The sequence below is a fragment of the Panicum virgatum genome, chromosome 3N, assembly GCF_016808335.1.
Source record: "Panicum virgatum strain AP13 chromosome 3N, P.virgatum_v5, whole genome shotgun sequence".
Classification (NCBI taxonomy): Eukaryota; Viridiplantae; Streptophyta; class Magnoliopsida; order Poales; family Poaceae; genus Panicum; species Panicum virgatum.
Genome location: NC_053147.1, coordinates 23,228,413 through 23,251,561, shown reverse-complemented (window position 1 = coordinate 23,251,561; position 23,149 = coordinate 23,228,413). Strand labels below are relative to the sequence as shown.

The 23,149-nt window shown below is 48.3% G+C and overlaps 4 protein-coding genes across 4 annotated transcripts; 2 read left to right on the top strand and 2 right to left on the bottom strand.

The window, feature by feature from the left end:
- Positions 1-1,782: 1,782 nt before the first annotated feature.
- LOC120665193 (GDSL esterase/lipase At2g40250-like) lies at positions 1,783-3,089 on the bottom strand. Its single transcript, XM_039944662.1, has 3 exons — positions 2,463-3,089; positions 2,101-2,353; positions 1,783-1,976 (listed from the first exon to the last, which is right to left on the bottom strand). Exons 1-3 carry the CDS (start codon positions 3,075-3,077, stop codon positions 1,783-1,785), a joined length of 1,062 nt encoding a protein of 353 aa, XP_039800596.1. The 5' UTR covers positions 3,078-3,089.
- A 1,084-nt stretch (positions 3,090-4,173) lies between these two features.
- Positions 4,174-12,273, top strand: LOC120665191 (UTP--glucose-1-phosphate uridylyltransferase 3, chloroplastic-like). The gene is made up of 17 exons (XM_039944659.1): positions 4,174-4,926; positions 5,257-5,410; positions 5,560-5,709; positions 6,004-6,165; positions 6,298-6,470; positions 6,559-6,625; positions 6,780-6,943; positions 7,389-7,547; positions 8,454-8,545; positions 8,648-8,742; positions 9,482-9,559; positions 9,758-9,853; positions 10,412-10,486; positions 10,562-10,653; positions 10,735-10,897; positions 10,977-11,037; positions 11,777-12,273. The coding sequence occupies exons 1-17, from the start codon at positions 4,217-4,219 to the stop codon at positions 11,887-11,889; spliced, it is 2,604 nt and encodes an 867-aa protein (XP_039800593.1). The 5' UTR covers positions 4,174-4,216; the 3' UTR covers positions 11,890-12,273.
- A 3,783-nt stretch (positions 12,274-16,056) lies between these two features.
- On the top strand, positions 16,057-19,617 carry LOC120665189 (ammonium transporter 2 member 1-like). Its single transcript, XM_039944657.1, has 3 exons — positions 16,057-17,001; positions 17,962-18,247; positions 18,855-19,617. Exons 1-3 carry the CDS (start codon positions 16,375-16,377, stop codon positions 19,406-19,408), a joined length of 1,467 nt encoding a protein of 488 aa, XP_039800591.1. The 5' UTR covers positions 16,057-16,374; the 3' UTR covers positions 19,409-19,617.
- A 265-nt stretch (positions 19,618-19,882) lies between these two features.
- Positions 19,883-21,168, bottom strand: LOC120665190 (UPF0098 protein CPn_0877/CP_0992/CPj0877/CpB0906-like). The gene is made up of 2 exons (XM_039944658.1): positions 20,552-21,168; positions 19,883-20,457 (listed from the first exon to the last, which is right to left on the bottom strand). The coding sequence occupies exons 1-2, from the start codon at positions 21,014-21,016 to the stop codon at positions 20,377-20,379; spliced, it is 546 nt and encodes a 181-aa protein (XP_039800592.1). The 5' UTR covers positions 21,017-21,168; the 3' UTR covers positions 19,883-20,376.
- Between the last annotated feature and the right edge of the window lie 1,981 nt (positions 21,169-23,149).

Genomic DNA, 23,149 nt, shown 5'->3' with positions numbered 1-23,149 from the left:
CAAAACTTTTCGTGGGCTTCTTCTCGCTAACTGGCGGATCCAGCCCGCTGTTCCGAGAGAGTTCGTGTTTGCTTTGCCGGTCGGACAGAGAGTCGTGCCGGGAGACATATCTGATGCAATCACGGAACTGGTGAAATCACCGTGCAATCCGACTAAAAAAGTCTTCAAAAAATTCTGAAAAAAATCATGAATGTACATCTCGGTCTACCCCATCTACATATAAATTTCCACGATCAAATTCATCTTACACTTGCAGTTACAAAAAAGACAAATTTTCTGACAATCAGTAACGTTCAAATGCAGCCCAAATTTGTCTTTTTTGTAACTGCTAGAGTAAGATGAATTTGACCATAAAATTTTATATGTAGATGGGGTACCCACCTCCGTGGGCGGATGTCCCTGTTGGGGGCCCACAGCTGCGCTCGGCTGACGTCGCGCGGCTGACGCGGCTGGTGGATCCCATCTTCCTTTATTGCGCACGAACCCGGGGTTAAGGGGGCCTCGTTCCCATTACGCTAACAGCAGCCCCCGTGCCCACTGGCAACCCGCAGAGTGGGTTGGTGGTGGGGCCAAGAGCCTCGTTATTGCTGCGGCCATTTTGGCTTCCTACGTCGCCGTCGTGGGGGGCCATGCCGAATCCGTTGGGGGAGTCGAGGCACCGCCGCAGCAGATCTGCCTCCCCCCCACCCATAGGTATATAAGCGAAGGGGAGGGCACAGCTGGCCGCTACGCTCTCCTCCTGCCCACAGACTCCTTCTTCCTTGCTCTCGCCTTCAACTTCCCCAGCTTCCGCCATGGCTCGCCGAGGTGCGCAGGCTAGCGGCCCATGCGTTCTCGACTTCGTCCCCTCCGCGGCCGATGATGATGCCGCCGTGGAGGTGGCGGCGAAGCTGGTGCCGGCGGGCATCGTGCTGCGTCGGGGCGGAGCCTACCCGGCGCTCCGCCACGCTCGGGAGGTGGTGACCTTCCTCCCCTACCTCTTGGTGGGGTTGGTCCCACCCTTCTCGCCGTTCTTCATGGCGACGCTGGAGGAGTACGGCCTCACCACCAACGTCATCCTCATCCTTTCGCTTTTTGCGCACGCTCTTCCACCACTTCTTCAGTCTGATGCGGTCTCCATCCCTCTCCCCGGTGCCGGCGCCGCCCCGCAACACCGCACCGTCGGCGATGTCTTCTTTAGGCGGCGCGGCTCCGGCTTCTTTCCCCTTGCCCGAAAGGACAAGTTGGAGAACTGGGAGCGGCAATGGCTGTATATGGAGGTGGACGACCCCTTCCCGCGCCTTCGTCTTCCTCAAGGCCCGCTGGTGAGCAACTCCCGGTGAGATGGGAAGAAACCTCGTGAGATGTTTGCTTATATGGATGTGGTGTGGCTTATTGCCAAGATTGTAGATCGGTGTGACTTTCATGTATATTGTTAGGATTTTGCAAGATTGCCTAGAACGCCCCAATATTGACTGTTAAATTAGCATGCAAGAGCATAGGCTGATCATTTCCTTTGGAAAGTTCTGCTTTTGCTGTTGAATTTTTACTAGTAAGGTTTGTGTAAACGAGTAAATCCACTGTTATTCCAAAGCCATCAACTTAGAGCTCCTTCAAATAATAAATTACTCCAAATTAACAAACTCCATATGCAAACATCCGTGACCATCTGTTCAGTCAAAAGCATGTAGCACTATGTCCTGATGACGAGCTAACGGACCTGATCTATAACTAAATCTCCAATATATACAATGCCAGTTCTGACAAAAACCAACCTACATCTAACTCTGACTACTATTATTTTCACTTGACGAACTTGGGGATATGAGACTGGACGACGTGGTCGGCGAGCGCCTTGTAGGTGGTCTGCGTCGGGTGCACCGAGTCGAAGAACATGTACTGCGCCGGCGACAGGCACTGCGGCAGCACGGTGGTGCACAGCACCCCCATCGCCGGCAGCCCGTTCCCGCAGCAGCCCTGCTCCGTCTGCGTCAAACCTGCGACGCAAAATTCACACACGGCAAAAGATAGAAATCAGCAGGTGCCTCCCTGGCTCCATCCGTGGCGGTTTGGCCAGGCTATAGTTGTATAATATCGACCGTCAGATCTGCTATGGCTCACCGTATTTCTGGGGGTGCGTCACCATGTCCATGAGCGGGGTGTACACGTCCACGTACGCCAGCGTCGCGCCGGGGGAGGCGGCCTCCAGCTTGGCCAGCGCCTGCTGCAGCGCCGCGTTGTAATGCTCCGCCGCCGCGTTCTGCTCGGCGATGCATTCTCCGGCGCCCGAATTGAGGGTCTTGGTCACCGGGAGGCAACCCACCGGCGGCAGCCCGGCCACCATGAAGTTCCGGGCTCCCAGGTTGTACAAGGTCTGCATTGTTGATTAGTACGGCATCAGCGATCACATCTAGTATCGTTCAGCTGAGGATTAGCTCAATTATAAAGATTAGATCGATCAGTTTGATATATATCTTACGCACCTGAATGTAACCCTGGAGCCTGCCGATGAGGTAGTCGCTGTACTGACCGAAGGTGGGGAAGCTCCCGGTCCGGACCTGCAGGATGAAGTAGTTCACGGTGACGTCGTTGGTGCCGGCGGAGATAACGTAGAGCGACTTGTTGGCGATTTCGTTGGCCCTGGGCGAGCCGATCCTGCGGAGGAGGTCCTGGAAGTCGCTGATCTGGGAGCCGAACGTGGACACCAAGGCGGTCTGCGCGGTCAGGTCGTCGAGGCCGGACCCGCCCGACGCGAAGCTGACCCCCGTGGCCTGCTCCTCGACGGTGACGGCGGGGTCGTGGTGCGCCGGGAGGAGGTCCTTGATGCCGAGCGACTCCACGATGTAGTCGGTGATGAGCTTGCCGTCCGAGAACCGGCCCGTGGCCACGCCGCCCGGGAAGTCGCGGCCGTAGGGCGCGTGGTCCGCGCGCACCAGCGTGGGCATGCCGTTGTTGTTGCCCGGGTCCAGCGTGGAGTCCCCGAACGCGAACACGGCCGGGATGTCGTGCTTGCCGGCGGCGGCGGCCGCCGAGGCCGGAGGCGAGCCGGCGAGGAGCGCGCCGAGGAGGAACGCGACGGCGGCTAAGGCTCGCGCCATTGCTACGTGCGGGGCGAGGTCGATGGGCTTGGTGTGGGTTCACGGGGCAAGGCGCGTCCGGTGACTTTATATAGTCCGCGGGGCGCGGGAGAGGCAGGAAGTTAGGGACGCGTTGAGACACCGGATTGGTCGGTTCAGCTCAGGTGACTTGGGAGTCCTGTCTGAATTGGGACGGCGAAGACGCGCGAGGCGGTTCAGCTTAGGTGCCCAGCGTTCGCACGTTCGGAGCTACCCTTGTTTTTACAGTTTGAACCGAAGTTTCTGACAGAAACCAGAGAGAGTACGAAGCAAGCTCATTGTTTATCTCTATCTCTTCTAAGCTTCTAGCTCTGTCTGTAACTTTGGATCAGTGCAATTTTTGTCCAATTTACCAACTCAACAGAATTCTGGAAGAACACGTTGCAGTCCAGTGCAATTTTTCAACAGGCTTTTTTAAAAAAAAAAGAAAGATAAAAGATGACAGGCTTGGGCCTTCATTCTTCTCTGCGAATGCTTAGAAACATACGCCAAACCCATTGGACAGACCCAAAAACACCCAAGTTTGATCATCACGCGAAGCCCAAACTTTCCAGAAACAGCCCACGTTTTCCCCAATCAAAGGGCGTGTTTGGTTTCTACGGTAGATTTTACGCGCACATTTTTCGAGAAGAAAATCTCGTATGCATAGAGTACTAAATGAAGTCTATTTGCAAAATTTTTTTAGAGATGAGTGTAATTTTTCGAGACGAATCTAGTGACGGTAATTAATTGATGATTTGCTACAGCGTTGCTACAATAATTATTCTCTAATCACACGGTCAAATGCCTCATTAGATTCGTCTCGCGATTTTACGCGGAGCTGTGGAGGTGATTTTGTAATTAGACTTTATTTAATACTTTAAATTAGTGGTCAAAGGGTTAAAAAAAATTCGCGAAATTGTTTACACCCCAAATCAAACAAGCAAACGGCCGACGCGTGCCCAGGGACAGGGAGCACCCGAGCGAGAATCCAGACGTATCGCCCGAGAGCATATGCCTGTCCGCCCCGCGGCCAGTCGCTCTCGCGGCGCGCTCCTCTTATCTCCTCCCGCTCTCTCGCCTCTACCCGCCGGCCCCGCCCGTTTCCCTCCGCGCACCGGCCGCTCCCCACCACCACCATCATGGCCTCTCGCGCGCAGCCCCCTCCCCCACCTACGCCAGCGCACCTCCGCCCGCGCCTCCACGCCGCGCAGCTCTTCTCGCCGCGCGCCCCGCGATGCCGCGGCGGGCGCAGCCGCCTCCTCTCCGCGCTCCCGTCGCCGTCCCCTTCGCCGCCCTCGCGCTCGCAGCGCGTGTCCACCGTGCCGCCGCTCGAGCGCGAGCCCGGCCCCGCGCACTCCCCCGAGCACCAGCCGCAGCCGCGCGGGGACCCGGCGCTCGCCGCGGAGATCGCCCGCCTCTCCGCCGCCCGCGCGCGGCTACGCGCGGCGCGCACGTTCGGCGACAAGCTCCGCGCGCTCGACGCCGATCCCCGGGTCGCGGCGTTCTTCGGCGAGGAGTCCAGCCGCGGGGTTCTGGGCGCGCTCGAGCCCCGCGAGGCGCTCCTGCTGAAATGCCTCGTCGCGGCGGGGCAGGAGCACGTGCTGGGAGACGAGCTCGAATGGTACGGCGGCGGCGGCGGCCATCACGAGCACCACCACCGCAACGGGGCCAGCGGCGGGAGCGCGCTGCGGGAGGCGCTGTATAGCCTGGCTGGTTTGGTCGGGAAGTGGAGCTCGGAGGGAGTGGCGGGTACCGAGAAGGGGAGCGGGGAGATGGAGGTGCTCCGGAGGCTGCTCAAGTTCCTCGGCGACATCGAGGAGTTCTACGACTGCATTGGGGGCATCATCGGGTGAGCACTGCCTGTTTGGAGGCATTACTGGAGTTGGAGACTTGGTAAACGACGAAGTTGCACAAGTTGCCAAATGTGGTCCATGCTGGAATCGGAAGTTAGTAACCGTAAAGTATTAACAACTTTTTATGAGCTAAAAGGCATCACATTAGAAGTACAGCCATACGGAACTCTAAGTTGGCTCATGTTTTGAATTAACAAGCCTTGAACACATTGTGATTAGCAGTAACCTGATGGTCCTAACTTATCATGCTCGGGCCATTCCATTTATCTGACAGTTATATCTGCAATTAATACTAATAGAATTGACATTCCTTCTATTCGCTTCAGCTATCAAATTATGGCATTGGAGCTCCTTTCAGCATCAAAGGACCGCAAGCACCGACCTAGCAAACACAAGTTTGTTGATTTCCATGTTCCCAGTGGACTCAATCTATTGGAGGATACAGAGTATGCATCTCAAGCAGCTTTGTGGGGAATCGAGGTTATTTCGCATACCACATTAACTTAAAGTTGACAATAAGGATGCCATTACTTATTTGTACTAGCTTTGATATTCTTATTTCAAATGCAGATTACTTAAGACATCTGTATTCTCTCATAAGGTACAAACTGAAATATGATCTTTTCTAGGGTTTGCCAGAACTGGGTGAAATTTATCCGATTGGTGGTGCGGGAGATCGCCTTGGTTTAGTGGACTCAGATACTGGTGAATCCCTTCCAGCTGCATTGCTTCCTTACTGTGGGAGATCTCTATTGGAAGGGCTGATACGGGATCTGCAGGTACTTTCATTCTGCATATGAAACTTTTTTTGCTATTAGTATACTTTTTACCAACTGATGGCACCAACATACAATGTACGTTGATGTTTTTACTGTAACACCTGTTTTTGTGGATTTTGATCTTGTCCCTTTTTAGGATGGGAGGGAACTGTAGCAATTAGTTTTTTCAGTTACTTTTCGGTTTGTGAAATTGCCATGGTATTTTTGGACTACTTATGTTCATAAAGGCTTAAATTAGTTATAAAGCTCTATAGGCAGTTATTTAACTATGTGGAGTGCTACCTTGTTTGACAGGCTAGAGAGTTTCTCCACTTCAAGATCTTTGGAGGTCAATGCATAACCCCTATTGCAATCATGACAAGTTCTGTGAAGAATAACCATGAGCATATGATTGCAATATTTGACAAACTTGATTGGTTTGGCAGAGGCCGTGATAATTTCCGGTTGTTTGAACAGGTATATAACTGGGAACCTTTGATGATATCCATTCCTCAGAATGTTCCTTTGCATCCCATAAAATCTGAACTTACTCAAACTTTCAAGGAGTTTTATATAGCTCTAACGAGATTTATTGAACGGTTTTTGTAGCCTTTGGTACCTGTAGTCAGTGCTGAGGATGGTAAATGGTTAATCAGCAAATCACTTTTCCCTGTTGGTAAACCTGGTGGTCATGGTGCTATTTGGAAACTTGCATATGATAGAGGTATATTCCAATGGTTACAACGGCGTGGCAGAAAAGGTGCAACTGTACGCCAAGTCAGGTTTGTATTAAGAATGATTTTTTTTCTAGTATCAATCGGTAAATCATTTTGAAGGGTAATAACTGTGGATCTTGTTTGTTATTTCCAGCAATGTTGTTGCTGCTACTGATTTGACCATGATGGCCTTGGCAGGAATAGGCCTTCGATGCAATAAGGTAAAATAAACATTGGTCAAGTATTATCCTATTCTGAGATGGCTCGATCAGTTGCTGATATATTATTCTGAAATACAGTGCCTAATTTTGCACAGTAAAATTCTCGTATTGCATTTTTTTTTTACTTTTTGAGTTCTGACATATCATTCTTCAGAAATTAGGCTTTGCATCTTGTGAGCGAAGACCGGGTGCTACTGAAGGGGTGAACGTCCTTATTGAGAAACAAAACCTTGAGGGACTATGGTCATATGGTATCACTTGTATTGAGTACACGGAGTTTGAAAAATACGGCATTCCAGAACCTACAGTAACTGGCAGGTAATTTGCTTTGGATCATTCCGAACTGCACGCAGAAATAAAAAACATGTAATCTTAGTCTTGGGTTAGTGATAGTGGAAATGCAAGTGTGCACTGTTATGGGGAAATAATGATTATGTAACTGTAGCAAATACCACTTAGAGTGCACCAGAAAAGTTGAGTGGTCCGTCAAGCCATATTCCCTATTATATATTTTTTAAGTAAGCTTAAAAATGTAAATGGCAATCATTTGTTGGTATTGTATGATGATAATTGCACTTTATAATTTTTCTTTCCATGTTTCTTCCTTCTCTGAAGAATATCTGCTTCGGTTCAGTCACTTTGGCTGGATGTAGAGAGCTAGAGATGTATTTTAACATCGATATTTTTTCTCCTCTTTTGATATCAATAATTTGATATTGGCAATATCTTATCGATTATGTTATCATCTATTCTCTAAATTCAGTTCGCAGGTTAGCTATCCAGCAAATACAAACATTCTCTATGTTGATTTGCAAGCAGTAGAGGAAGTTGGATCCCGCAAAAATGCTAGTTGCTTACCAGGGATGGTGCTGAATTTAAAGAAGGCAGTATCTTACGTGGACCATCTGGGCTTTGAGTGTAGGTACTTCCTTTCCAGTACATCACCTTAAACTTCCCACCTTTTTATATGCCCACTAGCAACTTCTGAGTTTTCGGTACTACATGCTTAGGCTTAGGCTTATTACACGACAATTTCTGAAGTCAGCATGGATACTTATTAACATGTTGCTGCATCATTAATTTTATTTATAGAAGAATTATATGATTGTTTTAACCTAAAATTATTGTATAATGCTTTAAGGTTGATGTGAAGGAGCAAGAAAACCTGCAATAAATTAACAATTGTGCTGAGGTAGCTTTGGCTTATTTTTGGCAAATTATAGATATACCCCTCAACATGCAAGACATTTGGACCCTGATCTCATTTGATATAATATAATTTCACACATTGTACAATCCAAAACCAACCATGGTTGTTGATTGTTTGGCGCATATCAACTGCTTAAGTGCTTAACTCTTTTGCTTTATGATGCGTGCAGTTTACTGGAACCTATTCACATTTTCCTGAACATGTCCGGGTCTTGTGTCTTCCCATGCACAACTACTGTTAGCCTATACAGATTCAAAGACCTTGTTTAACAGATTCAAGAGTCTTGATTGCACAATTTTGAAGATCATGCCTCACCTTCTTCAGATAATCAAGCAATCTGTAACAAATCTTTGCTTAAATCATTGTAGATCTGACAGATTGGAATATTCCAAAACATGCTTCTGCTTAATGATCATAGTGTTGACTTTATTTGTTATTGCATGTGCTGAATATTAATTACAGCTTGCTTGTGTAAGATGTCTGACTTGTGGGTGGTAATAAATTGGCAGATATATGTAACTCTGTTTAATTATTACGATATTGCTTGCTCTTCCTAAAGAGCATATTTTATTATGACTACAACTTATTCTTTTTAAATTATTTTTTTGTTTGTGACAGCGCTGCTGGAGGCAGGTTAGAGTGTACGATGCAAAATATTGCAGATAATTTTGTGAACATGTATAACTACAGATGCGGCAAAGGAATAGAAAGTATGTAAGTAGTTACAAGTTTGCTAACCAATTTATTGATTCATCTGTGCAAATACTTGTTCCCTTTGTTATTTTGTGCTTAAGCTTTTTCCTATTTAACAGGTGAACTTGACACTTTCATTGTGTACAATGAAAGGAAAAGAGTCACTTCATCAGCTAAAAGGAAGCTGAAATCAGAAGACAGGTCATTGCACCAGGTTAATATGTCTTGCTCTGTGTTCCAATGCATTAATCACATGCCTTCTATCTGACTTGTTGTAACTTCTAATTTGAAATTGATTTATTATTCTTCTTTTTTTGTTTTTTTTTGGGGGGGGGGGTGCTTACACAGTCACATTGTTTTTAATATAACTATGATAAACCTTTTTTTCGGACATCCCTGTGTTCGTCCACATTGATAATTTGTCTGAAAATCTGGTGCTAATCTCTCAATACAGTAAAAGTGCTAATCTCTCAATACAGTAAAAGTTCAAACCAGTGAACCACACAAACTTGCTTTTTTACACAAACTGTAAAAGTAAAGTTTGATCTTGTGTTCTTAGTTACTGTTCCTGTGTTCAGTATTAAGTAGGTCAGCACTCAGCAATGTATGCTATGCATGCGGTGTGATATGCTGGTCTTGACTTAAATGAGTTTAGTGCCATCAAGGGTCTACCAGGCCTTATTGCCTTACTGGAATGACATTCATTCTGCACCCACAGTTGGATAGCTCAGCCCATTTTTCTTAGATATATAGAACCGCAGACTCACCTAATTTCTTCTGGAGACACATTGTGTTGATAGATCCAGTTACCACTAAAAAAAATGTGCTTATAATAGCATGGCAATATTAATTTAAGATCCTTATGGGACCATTATGTTCATGTGTAGCAACTTGACATCTCAAAAGTCTTTTCTGACTCATTTTTCATAATATGCACTCTGTTTGCTCTACAGACTCCAGAGGGTTCACTCCTTGACATTATGCGTAATGCTCATGACCTCCTTTCTAGATGCAGCATAGATGTTCCCATGGTAAATGTCCTTTTATGCCTTGCTCACCTAGTTTCTACTACTTTATTTCACATTTAACATGAGGTAGTGTTCCATAAGATATTACCCATAGTCATAGGTATTTTGCTCGTCTACCTTTCTCATAATTTACTTAAATATTTTTTTAGTTGTGAGACATTTTCTTGGTTACCTTATAGTTCATTAAATCATTTCAAACAGGTCAAAGACAACAGCGAGTATTTGCATTCTGGACCGCCATTTCTCATATTTCTTCATCCTGCTTTAGGCCCATTTTGGGACATCATACAGCAAAAGGTATGCTCCTTTAACAGACTAGCATTAAATGGGTAAACATGAGACCTGTAGCTTTCTTCCCTCCATTATTAGATAATTTATTTCCTTTATTCTACATGAGACATGTCTTTGAGATGCAACCGGTCAAGCACCATTTAGAAGGGCAAACTTATTTTCTTTATAGCCCACTTTGCTTGTATAGTTTTGAGCAACAACAAGATTAACAATGCACTCATGAACTTTGAGCAGAACAGTTAGCTGTCATGCGACAGTTCCTGACACATGTCATGATATACTCTTTGATCTGTGTTTGGCTCACACATACCAAAGTTTCTGTAAAAAGTTGATAATCTGTTGCTTCGGGATAGAACACATAATACCACAACATCTCAACCCTATCAAATAAGCAGCATTCTGCTGTTGGGTGCTGTTGCCGTGACATAATGACATGTTCCTAATCGGCTAATCTGATACGCATAAAACATAATGACATATTCCTTATATCTGGTATGCATAAAAAAAAATGCCATACTTTACCTTAACTACTCTTGGTGGTCACCCAAATTTTCCTCCACACAGTTCATAGGTGGCTCCGTTTCTAAAGGTTCAGAGTTGCAAATAGAGGTTGCAGAATTCCTATGGAAAGATGTTGAGGTAACAATCAAAAAGATAATTTTGCAAGTGCTTTGCCCATTTGTACCAAACTAAGTTTATATGTTAAATCTTAAGCTGGACGGAAGCCTTATTATTCTAGCTGACAACATCATGGGTTCAACCAAGAAGAACAAAAATGGTGAACAGATACTGCACTATGGTGTCAGGTAGCATCCTACTTTATAAACATGGTTGCTATAAACATATATCCAGTGAGTATGGATTTTTAATGCAACTTTTGTTGAAAGGTGTGGGAGATGCAGATTGCAAAATGTTAAGATTGTGAATGAAGGGATCAACTGGATTTCTCCTAGTAATGTATATTGGAAGCATGACGTTGAGAGATCAGAATCTGTAAAGATTATTCTTCATGGAAATGCAGAATTTGAGGCAAAAGATGTCGTCTTGAAGGTACAATTATCAATAAACAGCACAATTGTTCACAATTCATTGTTCTTTGTCTTATTTTCTGATCACCTTGTTCTATCAGGGTAACCATGTATTTGAAGTTCCTGACGGTCAGAGAATGTTCATCGTTCAGGACAGAGCAGGTTTTCAGTTAGCTGTATCCTATAATGCTTTTTGTGCTCTTTTGTACTCCCTCCATTCCAAATTATAAGTCGTTTTAGCTTCTCTAGATACATAGGAGTAACATTTGTTATGCACCTACAATTTGGAATAGAGGGAATAGTTTGCTACTCCTCCGTCCCATAATATAGCTATGTTTAGTTTTTTCAAAGTCAATTTTTTTCAACTTTGACCAACAATATCTTTAAAATAAATTATTTCAAATAGAAAAAGTTACATGTTGTAATAGTTGGTTTCACGATAAATCTGCTAACATAATTTTTATATTATTAGCCTCTATGATTATTTTTCTATTTGTAATAAAAAACTGAAAATGTTTGACTTTCAAAAAGTCTAACCATAGCTATATTCTGGGACGGGGAGGGAGTACTAGTTAATGAGTGAGGAAACTTTTTGACAGCGTAGTGACCCTTGTCCTCCACTTTAATATAGTTCAATCCATTGTAATTAAAATATGTGCTCTGTTACATGCAAATGATATGACTTTTCTAATTTTATGCTTAATAAGAGTAGCTGTATCTATATTCCAGAAGAGTCATGAAAATGTGCATGAAAAATTATGTAGGTTAGTCATTACTCATTAGTACAGCAAATTATTTCTTCAGAAAATCCTATCTAAAAGTTCGCTTCTATCTTTATTTTTTTCCTACTAATAACTTGTGCCTTGCATAGTTTCCTGAATGAATTTATTGTTGTCATCAGGTTTTGTTGTTAAATTGGAACCTATAAGCGAGGAACTAATGGAGAGTGGAACCTGGCACTGGAAGTATACAGTTGATGGCGCCCATGTGAAGTTGAATATGGTAGAACTATAGTATCAACCACATATTCTTGATTCATTGATTTCCAGACAATTTAATTTTATTGAAGGCGAGTTGAGGGCATGCTTGACATTGGTTGACTTTAGTCCAGACTGTAGGTGATGTTGTAAAAAGATAAGGGTGGCATTGATTTTGTACAGTACAAGAGAAACTATTCTCTTCACTGAAGGGGGTGATGTACAAGAATAGTTTCAAACTTGAGGAGAATACTCGTTCTCTGAAAGTTTGCAAAGAACATTTTTCTGTGTGGCTTCCATCATTGTTGTGTTAGTTGTAGTTTCTGGGTGTCATGCAGTTGTAGCTTCTTCCAGTAGACTTCAGGTATGTCAAGACTCAGGACCGTCTTTTTAGTAAATTCCATTCTGTAAATTATATATTTTCTTACAGGAAATCTATACTTTTTTTTTTGCCAACATTGTCATCGATGTGGAGCAGTGGTGAACTGGTGATCAAAGCCAGAACTGGCTTCTCCACAGATATGGAAAACTATGTGCTGTGCCAAATAGTTGGTAGTTAACAAAAATATAGAATTCAACATGTTGCTGACAGTTGAGAATTTATGGGCACAGGTTTATGTGTTGTCCAAATGTCGTTGTTTTGAAATGAGTAGCACAGTAATTGTAACTAATCAAAATCAACCTGCCTATTCTTTTACTATTGTATTGCTATTAAAGATGGAGACCTACATTTGACAAACAAAAATGATCTGTGAAGTTGTATTCTTTATTTCTCTGAAAGAACTGTAGTTGTAGACTTGCATTTGCAAACATTAATTACTCAAAGAGTGTTATTGACTTATTGCTAACATAAATGTTAGATTAATTCTATTTGGGTAATTTGTTTGGACTATTTTTTAAAAAAATCACTTGATTGATCAGATCTTTTATCCATGCCTGACATTCATTTACAATTGTGTCTTCGAACCTATATACTAATAAACGCATATCTAGGCCTGTTATCTAACATTTTCATGAGTAGTTGTTATTTGTATAATTGTATAATGTAAGGTCAAGTTTTGACATTTTCATTGTACGAGGCATGCACATCGATTTTGACATGCTCTGCTCTGTTTGGAGAAGCTGGTGTGCCTATGTCTAGTGGTTCCTCCTGCTGCAGCATCTGGAGCCAACAAACACAGTATCAGCACTACAGAAGGTTTCCATTTGACTGTTCATTTAACTCCATCCCAGTAATAGGAAGGTTGCCCTCTGGATTTCTATTAAGCTTGCAAGACATTTAAAGGAGATACTAGGCATCACTCCGATTCACCTTTCAATTGCTGACCATCGGCACTTATGATGATACCTAATGCAACACTGTCTTCAGGCTTAGTTGGTTGATTTGATGCATAATCAATTTCTTTGTTTCAAAAAAATAATCAATTTCATGGATCGCTGCCGTATTAATCTGGTAATACCTGTTCCCCAGATACCATCTAAAGCACTGACATTGCCCTCTAGATTCACCTTGCCAGATCCAGGAGGCAAGCTTGAAATTGACTACTTTATTGTGGGCGTGTGGCACCAGAATAAGTTTGTCTCAACTTGATGCCTTTAATAATCCAGCAATGTTGCATGATGGTGGGCATGCCTCCCATCATTTGAGCTCCGGGGGCATGCCTCCCATCATTTGAGCTCCGGTGAGTGTTCCGGTGTACCTGGTCGCCTTGTGCGATCTGCAACTGCATAGTTGCGTGCAGAATAGTAGTGTTTTTCTGATACTGTCTGGTCTCCGGCTGCTTGCCACAGCGTATCCGACGCCAATCCTGTATGCGTGCAACAGTTGGAGCACATGAATACATGATCAAGTTGGGTTCAGAAAATTTAATTCTCTGGCGGTGATAAGCTAGAGAGGAATCATCGATCAGTATTTGGGAAACTACCACCCGAATTGCTTACCACGACCATGATAATGCTTTGGAATTTGGACTAGCGTGGTACCGTGCCTAGTACTGTCATTCTGACATTGAAGTCCCATAATTCTGTGACTTGTGCTTGAAATGAATAAATCCCTTAATTATATATATAAAAAAGTCGATTCACCTGTATACTAGAGTAATGGCTGGAGCAGAGGATGTCTTGAGTTCATAAGAGTGAGGCCATAAACCCGTACTGATAAGTTTGACGTGGACTGACCTAAACCAGGCAATGTACAAGCTCTTTCCAGGCAATGTACTAGGCCATGTTTGGATGATTCCACGAAATTTTTTGCACAAAAAGACGAATGCATGCATGAAGTACTAAACGAAATTTATTTGCAATACCTTTTTAGGAATAGGTGTAATTTTTCGAGACGAATCTAATGAGCCAAGTTTCATCATGATTGGCTACAGTGATGCTACAGTAACCACGCTCAATCATCCTCTAATCATGCGGTCAAAGGCCTCGTTAGCTAGAGCAACTGCTACAGTACCGCAGTTGTGGAGGTAATTTTGTAATTAGATTTTATTTAATACCACTAATTAGTGGTCAAAGTTTCATTTCTATCTCATCAAAACTTTTCTCCACTCTAACCAAACATGGCCTAGGTTTTGCCACACCTTACGCTCGCCCATTGCCCAACTGGCCAACTCTGTGGTTGAACGTGATGGAGGGCCATAGTCAGTCTGGACTGTCAGAGCTATTGTACCAGCCGTTGCCACCAGCGACTCGACAAGTCGAGGCAAGCAAGTGCGGAGTGCCCAACCAGCAGATTCCGAGAAGATGCGGCGCTTGCTGCAAATATGCAATCCCACCATCATCTTCTTCCATCAGACTGCCTCCTCTGGTTTGACACCTCGGCTTGATTAGGAATGGCCAAGTGAAGGTGGAGCGCCATATCTTTCAGTAGTAGTATCTTCCAAGCTCCAACACAAGTCCCTGCCGCGCTCTTGGTTTGGCAATTCTTCGACCTAGCCACCTAGGAATCTCCTCGACTGACGACTAACAAAAAGTCTAAAACGTATAGAAATGACCAATACTGTGTTTAGTTCCATAATTCAAAGTTCCAAATTCTTTTCCGGCACCTGCATGGAGATTTAAATCTAGACAAAATAAAAAAGCATTGCACAGTTTGCCTGTAAATCGCGAGACGAATCTAATGAACTTAATTAGGCCGTAATTAGACGCTAAATTGCTACAATAATGCTACAGTAAACAATCTCTAATAACGGATTAATTAGGCTCATTAGATTCGTCTCGCGACGAGTTCTGTAATTAATTTTGTGATTAGTCTATGTTTAGTACTTCAAATGTAGAAAGATGATATTTTAAAAACTTTACAAAAGGCAACTAAATAAGACCCTAGTGGATGTGTACTAAAAACAATTCCAAGCCGCGGAACGGCCGATCGTTTCTTCCCATCTTCAGAACAATCTAAGGCTCCGTTTGGATGTAGATATTGAGGGGTTGGAATTGAATTTGGTCCAATACCAAAGTAGCCATAGTATTGGAATCCTAGCAACAAAGCCAATTCTTGTTTGGATGAAAAAGCATGGAATTGAAATAGACGCAGGTGGGAGATTGACCGTGGGGGGAGCTCGACAGCGGCGTCCATGGCGGGCGAAGCTCGATGGCGGCGTCCGTCACGCGCCTCCTCCTCGCCGCCGCCACGGCCTCCCATGGCTCGTCGCTCTCCGCCCACACGCCGAGGGCGGCGACCGGCGCCCACTTCGTCGCCGAGGCAGGGTTTGCTTGTGCGGGCACCGTGGGGAGGTCAGGGCGGAGCCGCGACCGTCCTTCTCTGCCGGAGCCGCCGCTCCCTTCCTTCTCCACCGGAGCCTCCGCGCCCGACCTTCTCTGCCGGAGCCGCCGCGCCCCCTTGGGTCGAGCTCCATGCCAGAGGGCGGCGGAGAGATGCGAGAGAGAGAGTGAGAGAGAGCGAGGGGGGAGAGATGCGGGAGTGGGGAGGGCGAATTCCGCCCAATACGGAGCGGGGAGGCAGGACATTGCGGGAAGAGGGGTTGTGTGAAGCTGAATACCGTTTGGTATTGGAGTGAATGCCCAGCCAGCACCTAGGCCATCCAAACAGCGGAATTGAGGTGCCACAATGCCAATTCCGAATTCCAGGCTCCAATATATACATCCAAACGGGGCCTAAGGGACAAGTCGCCATCCAGATTCTAGAGGGAGAAGGGAAGGAGAGATCATCCCATAAAGAATTATGGGTGGGTAGGTGCGTGCTCTACGCAAACGCAAGCACGCAACACGCCGCGCGCCGTGTTGCCATTCGTGGCTGCCGGGTTGACCTTCCTGGCTGGGTCTCTCTTCTTCCTCTCGCAATCCAATTGGCCGCTTCATGCCGCTCACGAACTCCCTTCCAATTACGATCCACTTGGTTTACTTAACCTGCATAGTTAATCACAAATCAAGCCACGGGCAAGCCAGCTTAATCTCCCGTATAAAGTCCCCCGTCGCATCCTACCACGGTTAAACGCGCGCGCCCCCGGGCACACAAGCAGCTACCCAGCCAGGCAGCCACCACCGGGCACGCGCAGCTGCCATGGCGGCGTCCGGCGGCGCGTACGCGGCGCAGCTCCCGGCGGTGCCGGAGTGGCTGAACAAGGGCGACAACGCGTGGCAGCTGACGGCGGCGACGCTGGTGGGCATCCAGTCCATGCCGGGGCTGGTGGTGCTGTACGGCAGCATCGTGAAGAAGAAGTGGGCCGTGAACTCGGCCTTCATGGCGCTCTACGCCTACGCCTCGTCGCTGCTGGTGTGGGTGCTGGTCGGCTTCCGCATGGCGTTCGGGGAGCGCCTACTCCCGTTCTGGGGCAAGGCCGGGGTGGCGCTCTCCCAGGATTACCTGGTCCGCCGCGCCGCGCTCTCGGCCACGGCGCACGGGGACACGCCGCGCACCGAGCCCTTCTACCCGGAGGCCACGCTGGTGCTGTTCCAGTTCGAGTTCGCCGCCATCACGCTGGTGCTCCTGGCCGGCTCCGTCCTGGGCCGCATGAACATCAAGGCCTGGATGGCCTTCACCCCGCTCTGGCTCCTCTTCTCCTACACCGTCGGCGCCTTCAGCCTCTGGGGCGGCGGCTTCCTCTACCACTGGGGCGTCATCGACTACTCCGGCGGATACGTCATCCACCTGTCCTCCGGCGTCGCCGGCTTCACCGCCGCCTACTGGGTACGCCTTCCATCAATTACTTACTCGGTTCCTCTTCCTCCCCATCCTCATTTCAAATTCTTTGTGATCCGCGATCCCATCCCGGCGTCTTCGCCGGAATGGTGACGTCACTCGGTCCCGGCCCGGCGGGCGGGCGAGGTTGCCTAACGTGTTCGGTAGGCGTAGACGACTGCATCGTGCCAGCTTGACCCGGCAGCCAGCGCCGGATTCCTCGCGGGGACGCACGCAGCTGTGGGAACGCACGGGGGTGCCCACCGCATCGCAGATTCACAATAGCAGAATCAGCAGCGTGTCAAATGAAGCCTAATTACAAAATCACCTCCACAATCCCCCGTGTAAATCGCAAGACGAATCTAATGAGGCCTTTGACCGTGCGATTAGAGGTTGGTTACTGTAGCATCACTGTAGTAAATCATTAATTAATTACCGTCATTAGATTCATCGCGAAAAGTTACACCCGTCCCTGAAAAGATTTTGCAAATAGACTTCATTTAATACTCCATGCGTACGAGATTCTCTTTTCGAAAAACGTGCCGAAAAATTTTCACCCTAACCAAACACGGCCTAGATTCAAAGTCATCCTGGAAGAAATTAATGCGCCCCCCCTGCAGATATTTTTTCTTCTTCTCCTTTGGAAAATCGCATGTCGCTGATGACCGCGCAGAAAAAGGCCAGGAACTTTTTAACTCGAGGAGCATGTGAACAAGTTGGAGGACGGCCTCCCTTTCAGCGGTGGCGACGGCTCGTGGTCGTAGCCGCCGATGATCGTGGTCACCTCTGCCACTTGCCGTGTCGCTTACGACCCCAGCTGTTTCGGGTCTCGATCGATCGTCCTCGCTTCGCGATGGCAGGAGAACGCGACCGCAAGAAAAGAGTCGATTTCATTTTCATGCCATCACGCCATGGATGGATAATATTATGTTATGTGATGACCGTTGGTTGCGTGCGTGCGGCTGGCAGGTGGGCCCGCGGCTGAAGAGCGACCGGGAGCGCTTCTCCCCGAACAACATCCTGCTGATGATCGCCGGCGGCGGGCTGCTGTGGATGGGCTGGGCCGGGTTCAACGGCGGCGCGCCCTACGCCGCCAACATCGCCGCGTCCGTGGCCGTGCTCAACACCAACGTCTCCGCCGCCACCAGCCTCCTCACCTGGACCTGCCTCGACGTCATCTTCTTCGGCAAGCCGTCCGTCATCGGCGCCGTGCAGGGCATGATGACGGGGCTCGTCTGCATCACCCCCGGAGCAGGTAATTCCATAAAAACCCATCTCACCCGTTCATCCTGGATAGCGTCCCGTAGCAAGGGCGTACGTACGGCCTCTTCGCTCTCCGTACATCTCAGAAGCTTCGACGACCTCACCTGGCGAGACGGCGAGACCGAGACGACACGCCGGTCGTTGGAGCATCCGGCGTTTGGCTGCATCCACAAAAGGTTTCGTTTTCAACGTCAAGTGATCGGAAATTCGGAACGGAGGACAAAACCTAATCCACAGTCAAAAGAGGACGGTGGAAAAACACGCGGCAGGTAGCCAATCGCGCGGGCGGCAGGCTCGCTCGAACGACGTAACTGGGTTTTCCCCCCTTTAATCTGCTCTGCGCGATGGCTACGTTTTCCTACTCCAAGTAGCCGCGTGCACTAGTCGACGTGTCAATACTTTACGCGACACAATTAGGCGCCTTAATGCAAGCTCAGCATTGTTAATTAATACTCAATTAGCTGATGTAAACATGATCTGAATCTGACGAGTAGTAGTTGTAGTAGTCAAACGGTGCAGTAGGAGTAGTAGCTTTCACTTTTATAACTAGTGATGGAATTTGAATTGGCAGTTTTTTTTCTTCGTGTGGATGTGGGCAGGGCTGGTGCAGACATGGGCGGCGGTGATCATGGGCGTGTTCGCGGGCAGCGTGCCATGGTTCACCATGATGATCCTGCACAAGAAGTCGGCGCTGCTGATGCGGGTGGACGACACGCTGGCGGTGTTCCACACGCACGCCGTCGCGGGCCTGCTGGGCGGCCTCCTCACGGGGCTGCTGGCCACGCCGGGGCTCCTGGAGATCGAGTCCCCCGTGCCGGGCCTCCGCGGCGCCTTCTACGGCGGCGGCATCCGGCAGGTCGGGAAGCAGCTGGCGGGCGCCGCGTTCGTGGTGGCGTGGAACGTCGTGGTCACCTCGCTCATCCTGCTCGCCATCGGCCTGGTGGTGCCGCTGCGGATGCCCGACGAGCAGCTCATGATCGGCGACGACGCCGCGCACGGGGAGGAGGCCTACGCGCTCTGGGGCGACGGGGAGAAGTTCGACGCCACGCGGCACGACGTGTCCAGGGTTGGCGGCGGCGGCATGGAGAGGGAAGGGTCGGTGGAGCAGCGGCTGTCTGGCATGGGAGCCAGGGGCGTCACCATCCAGCTGTAGGAAGGGATCGTAAGGGGGGAGGGTGACTAGGTTTTGATGTTTTCTCCTGTTGGGAGGATGGATCGATGTTGGCCATCGGTCTTCAATCTACTGGTGATTGCGACTGTATCCTAGGCAGGCCATTTTCTCAGGAAAAGATCGGTGTTTTTTTTTTAGCAAAAAATAGCAGAGAACATCTACATATCCATCATCATGTATCATATTTCATCGTATATTTGGGCCAGAGTGGGCATCGTTTTCATAACCAGCGTGGGCCGCATGCGTCGTTACAACTGCGGTAAAATCGCCATCGAGCCCAAAAGCGGAAACGGTCCAGCCCACTAGAACCGAGCAGATCGCCCGTCACCATTCCACTTCCACCATGAATCTCCCATTCCCGTTTCGGCCACGGCAGTCGTCTCTCCTCCCTTCACCGCCCAGCGGCGCCCAATATTTTTTTATCAAGACATTGATGTTAAGAAAACCGTACAAATACGCGTACAAGTACAGATACATTCAAAAAGGAAAGGATACAGACAGTAGAAATTTTGCAGAAAGACACCTAACAAACCACAAAATTACATTGAAGACCCTAGGACCTTCCACACCTCCAATCTTGCCGAACCTGCTCCCGCCGGCCACCGCCGGAAGCCACCGGAGTCGCACCGGCGCCCAATTTAGCACGCGATGACCCCCTCCCGCCTCCCGGCGCGGCGTCTCGGCCGACTGTGGAGGGCCACCGCCATCGTCGAGATGTGTGCTCACATCCGCCGCGCCACGCCAGAAGAGGCGGTGGCGGCCGTCGATGGGCTAGCGCCCAGCGGTTACAAGTGGATTTTAATCCCAACCCCCAACACCACGCCCCGGAGATACCACGCCATTCATGTCACGAACACAAACTGAGTTCCCCTTTTATTAGACCATCAAAATTACAAAAGTTGCCCCAAATATACAAGGCAGGGCCCATGGCACTACGTGACGACGGCTCCTTAGAACACGGCGACGGCGGTCAGCTCGGCCTCTCCCAGCACGTGCCCCTCGATGGCCTCCACGAGCTTATCCTTGGTCACCTGCAAAAACCATCACGGCACACCAGCCTGATCAGCACTCCAGCACGCCAAGAAGATCTCACGTCACGTCAGAATTCAGAACAGAGCATCTCACCTTGTTGCCGAGGTGCACCTCGTCGTCGAGCGCGTAGAGCTTGAACTGGATGCGGTGGCCGCGGGACGGCGGCACGGGCCCGCGCCACCCGGGCTGCTTCCAGTCGTTGATGCCCTCCTGCAAGCCGCCGAACTCGCGCCCCGCCGCGCCCTCCTTGCCGGAGAACCCCTCGGGGAGGCCCTTGGTGTCGGGCGGGATGTTGGCCACCACCCAGTGCGTCCACGGCACGACGGGGTCCGCGTCGATGTCCTGCACCACCAGCGCCAGCGACCGCGTGCCCTCGGGGACGCCGTACCACTCCAGCGGCGGCGACATGTCCTTCTTCGCGCCCTGCCCCTCCCGCGTGTACTGCCGCGGAAGCCGCCCGTCGTGCGCCGCGATCGGGTGCGACACCAGCCGCAGGCTCTCCTGCGGCATCGGCGCCGTCGTGCTTGCTTTCAGCCTCAGGCTGATCTCCTGCGCCATGGCCGCTGCCGTGCTTGCTGCCTGCGATGCTCCTCCGCGCGCTTCGTGTGCATTTGTCTTTGGCTGAGCGCTCTAGCTAAGCTGGGTCTCTCGGGCTTGACGACGACGAGGGGCGGCGTCAGGCGCGGGCTTTAATAACGGGAGCGGCGGCGGCAGCGTGGGCGGACGCGTGTGGCCGCGGCGCGGGGGGGGGGGGGGGGGGGGGGGGTACGTGGTGTCGGCGCCTGGAGGCGTGTCGTGTTTTCCGGACGGGGAGAGGAGAAGATTCGAGAAATTTACAGGTCAAGCATCGATTAGCACTAGACATTTGGTTTACGCAGTTCAGGGTGTGTTTAGTTTGTTAAAAAATTTAGATTTTGGTACCGTAGTATATTTCATTGTTATTTGATAAATAATGTTTAATTATAAACTGATTAAATTTAAAAGATTCAGCTCGTGCTAATCAGTTAGACTGTGTAATTAGTTATTTTTTAACTACATTTAATGTTTCATACATGTATCCGAAGATTCGATGTGACATGTATTATACAAAAAATTTTTAGAAACAAAACAGAGCCTTGATGTCCTTGCTGTTTTTTTTTGAGAAACCGGGTTTTTTATTTCACATATAGTTCTTAAAATTTACATTCCAGTAAGAAAAAATACAACTCAGTCCTTGCAAGATCTTCCGGTGGTCTTCATCATCGACATTCGGGGCAATCACCCGACGAGCTCCCATCGCACAAGAAGTTGGAGGAGAAACACATCAAGCTTGCAACTTGAAGCCGAACTCCATCCAGACGAAGAAACTTCATACTTTTCCGTTGCCATCAAGAGTAGCACATCGAAGTTGTCGATGTGCACTAACTTCATACTTTTCCGTTGCCATCAAGAGTAGCACATCGAAGTTGTCGATGTGCACTGGAATCGTTGAACGCTCTGCCTGAAGAAGATGGCCAGTGGCCATCACATCGCCGGGAGACATGGAGTCAGCCGCCTCAAGATTCGCAGGCGACCCCGAATCACCAGACAACGAGTAAACCCGAAGGGAAGATAAACCGTCAAAACAGGTGGGAATCAGACTCCAACCCGATTTCTCAAGATAAGAGTAAACATACCTCATAGCTACATCTTCAAAAGTCCCGCCACCAACGCCGCAGTCGCCGGAGATGTTCTGGAGGGACAAAAGCACCGGTCGCCTGAACCCCAGGCCACCGGGGTGAACTCGCCTTCGCGTCGCCATCATCGAAGCGAAGAACTCTAACCCTAACCTAACTAGATGTACTCTAATAAGAGGAGATATATACACCACCCACCGGATCCCTGGCTCTCCAAGCTCACCAACGACACAGAGGTCACCGGTGGCGAGGAGAGCCAGCGAATCCGGCGGTGGGAGCGAGAATCGCCTGGAAGTCGCCTGTAGCAGGGGACGAGCAGGGTTAAAAATACCGTTGGGAACCGGTCCGATTTGACCGGTTACCGGTCAAACCAGTCCGGGCCGGTTCCGGCCGGTTTCAAACCGGGCCCAAATTCAAAATTCAAATTTAAATTCCAAAATATGAAAAATTTCCAAAAAATTTCCTAAAAATACTTCAAGTTGCGACAAATCTAATGGTGTCAAATTTTTTTAAATATTCGTTCATTTAGTATACTTTGCGAGCATTTGAAGTTAAACAAAAAAACGTGCATAAAAAAGTATACAAATACAATATAAAAATAGTACAAAAGAGGGTTGTAGGGTTCATTTAGACGAAAATATGTTATACAAACATTCATTTAGTATACTTTGCGGGCATTTGAATTTAAACCAAAAAAGGAAAAAAAAATGAATTTGGCCGGTTAGCACTCAAACCGACCGGTAACCTGTCAAACCGGAATGGTAAACCGGTCAAACCGGTCAGTAAGCCGTTCAGAACTGACTCAACATGCAATTTTGAATTTGACCGAGTTTAACCGGTAACCGGTCAAACCCCGGCGGTTTCATACCGGTCGGGGGAAAAAATCTGGGGACGAGACGCTTCCAGCGAGAACGAGCGAGCACCAGAACTGAAGTAGCCTTTTTTTTTTTCAGATCCGGTGTCCTTGCTTTGTCCAGATGCTTCGAGTTTTGACGCTCGCGCCGTGCCTTCCCGTCCGGCTGAGGAAAAAGGGATG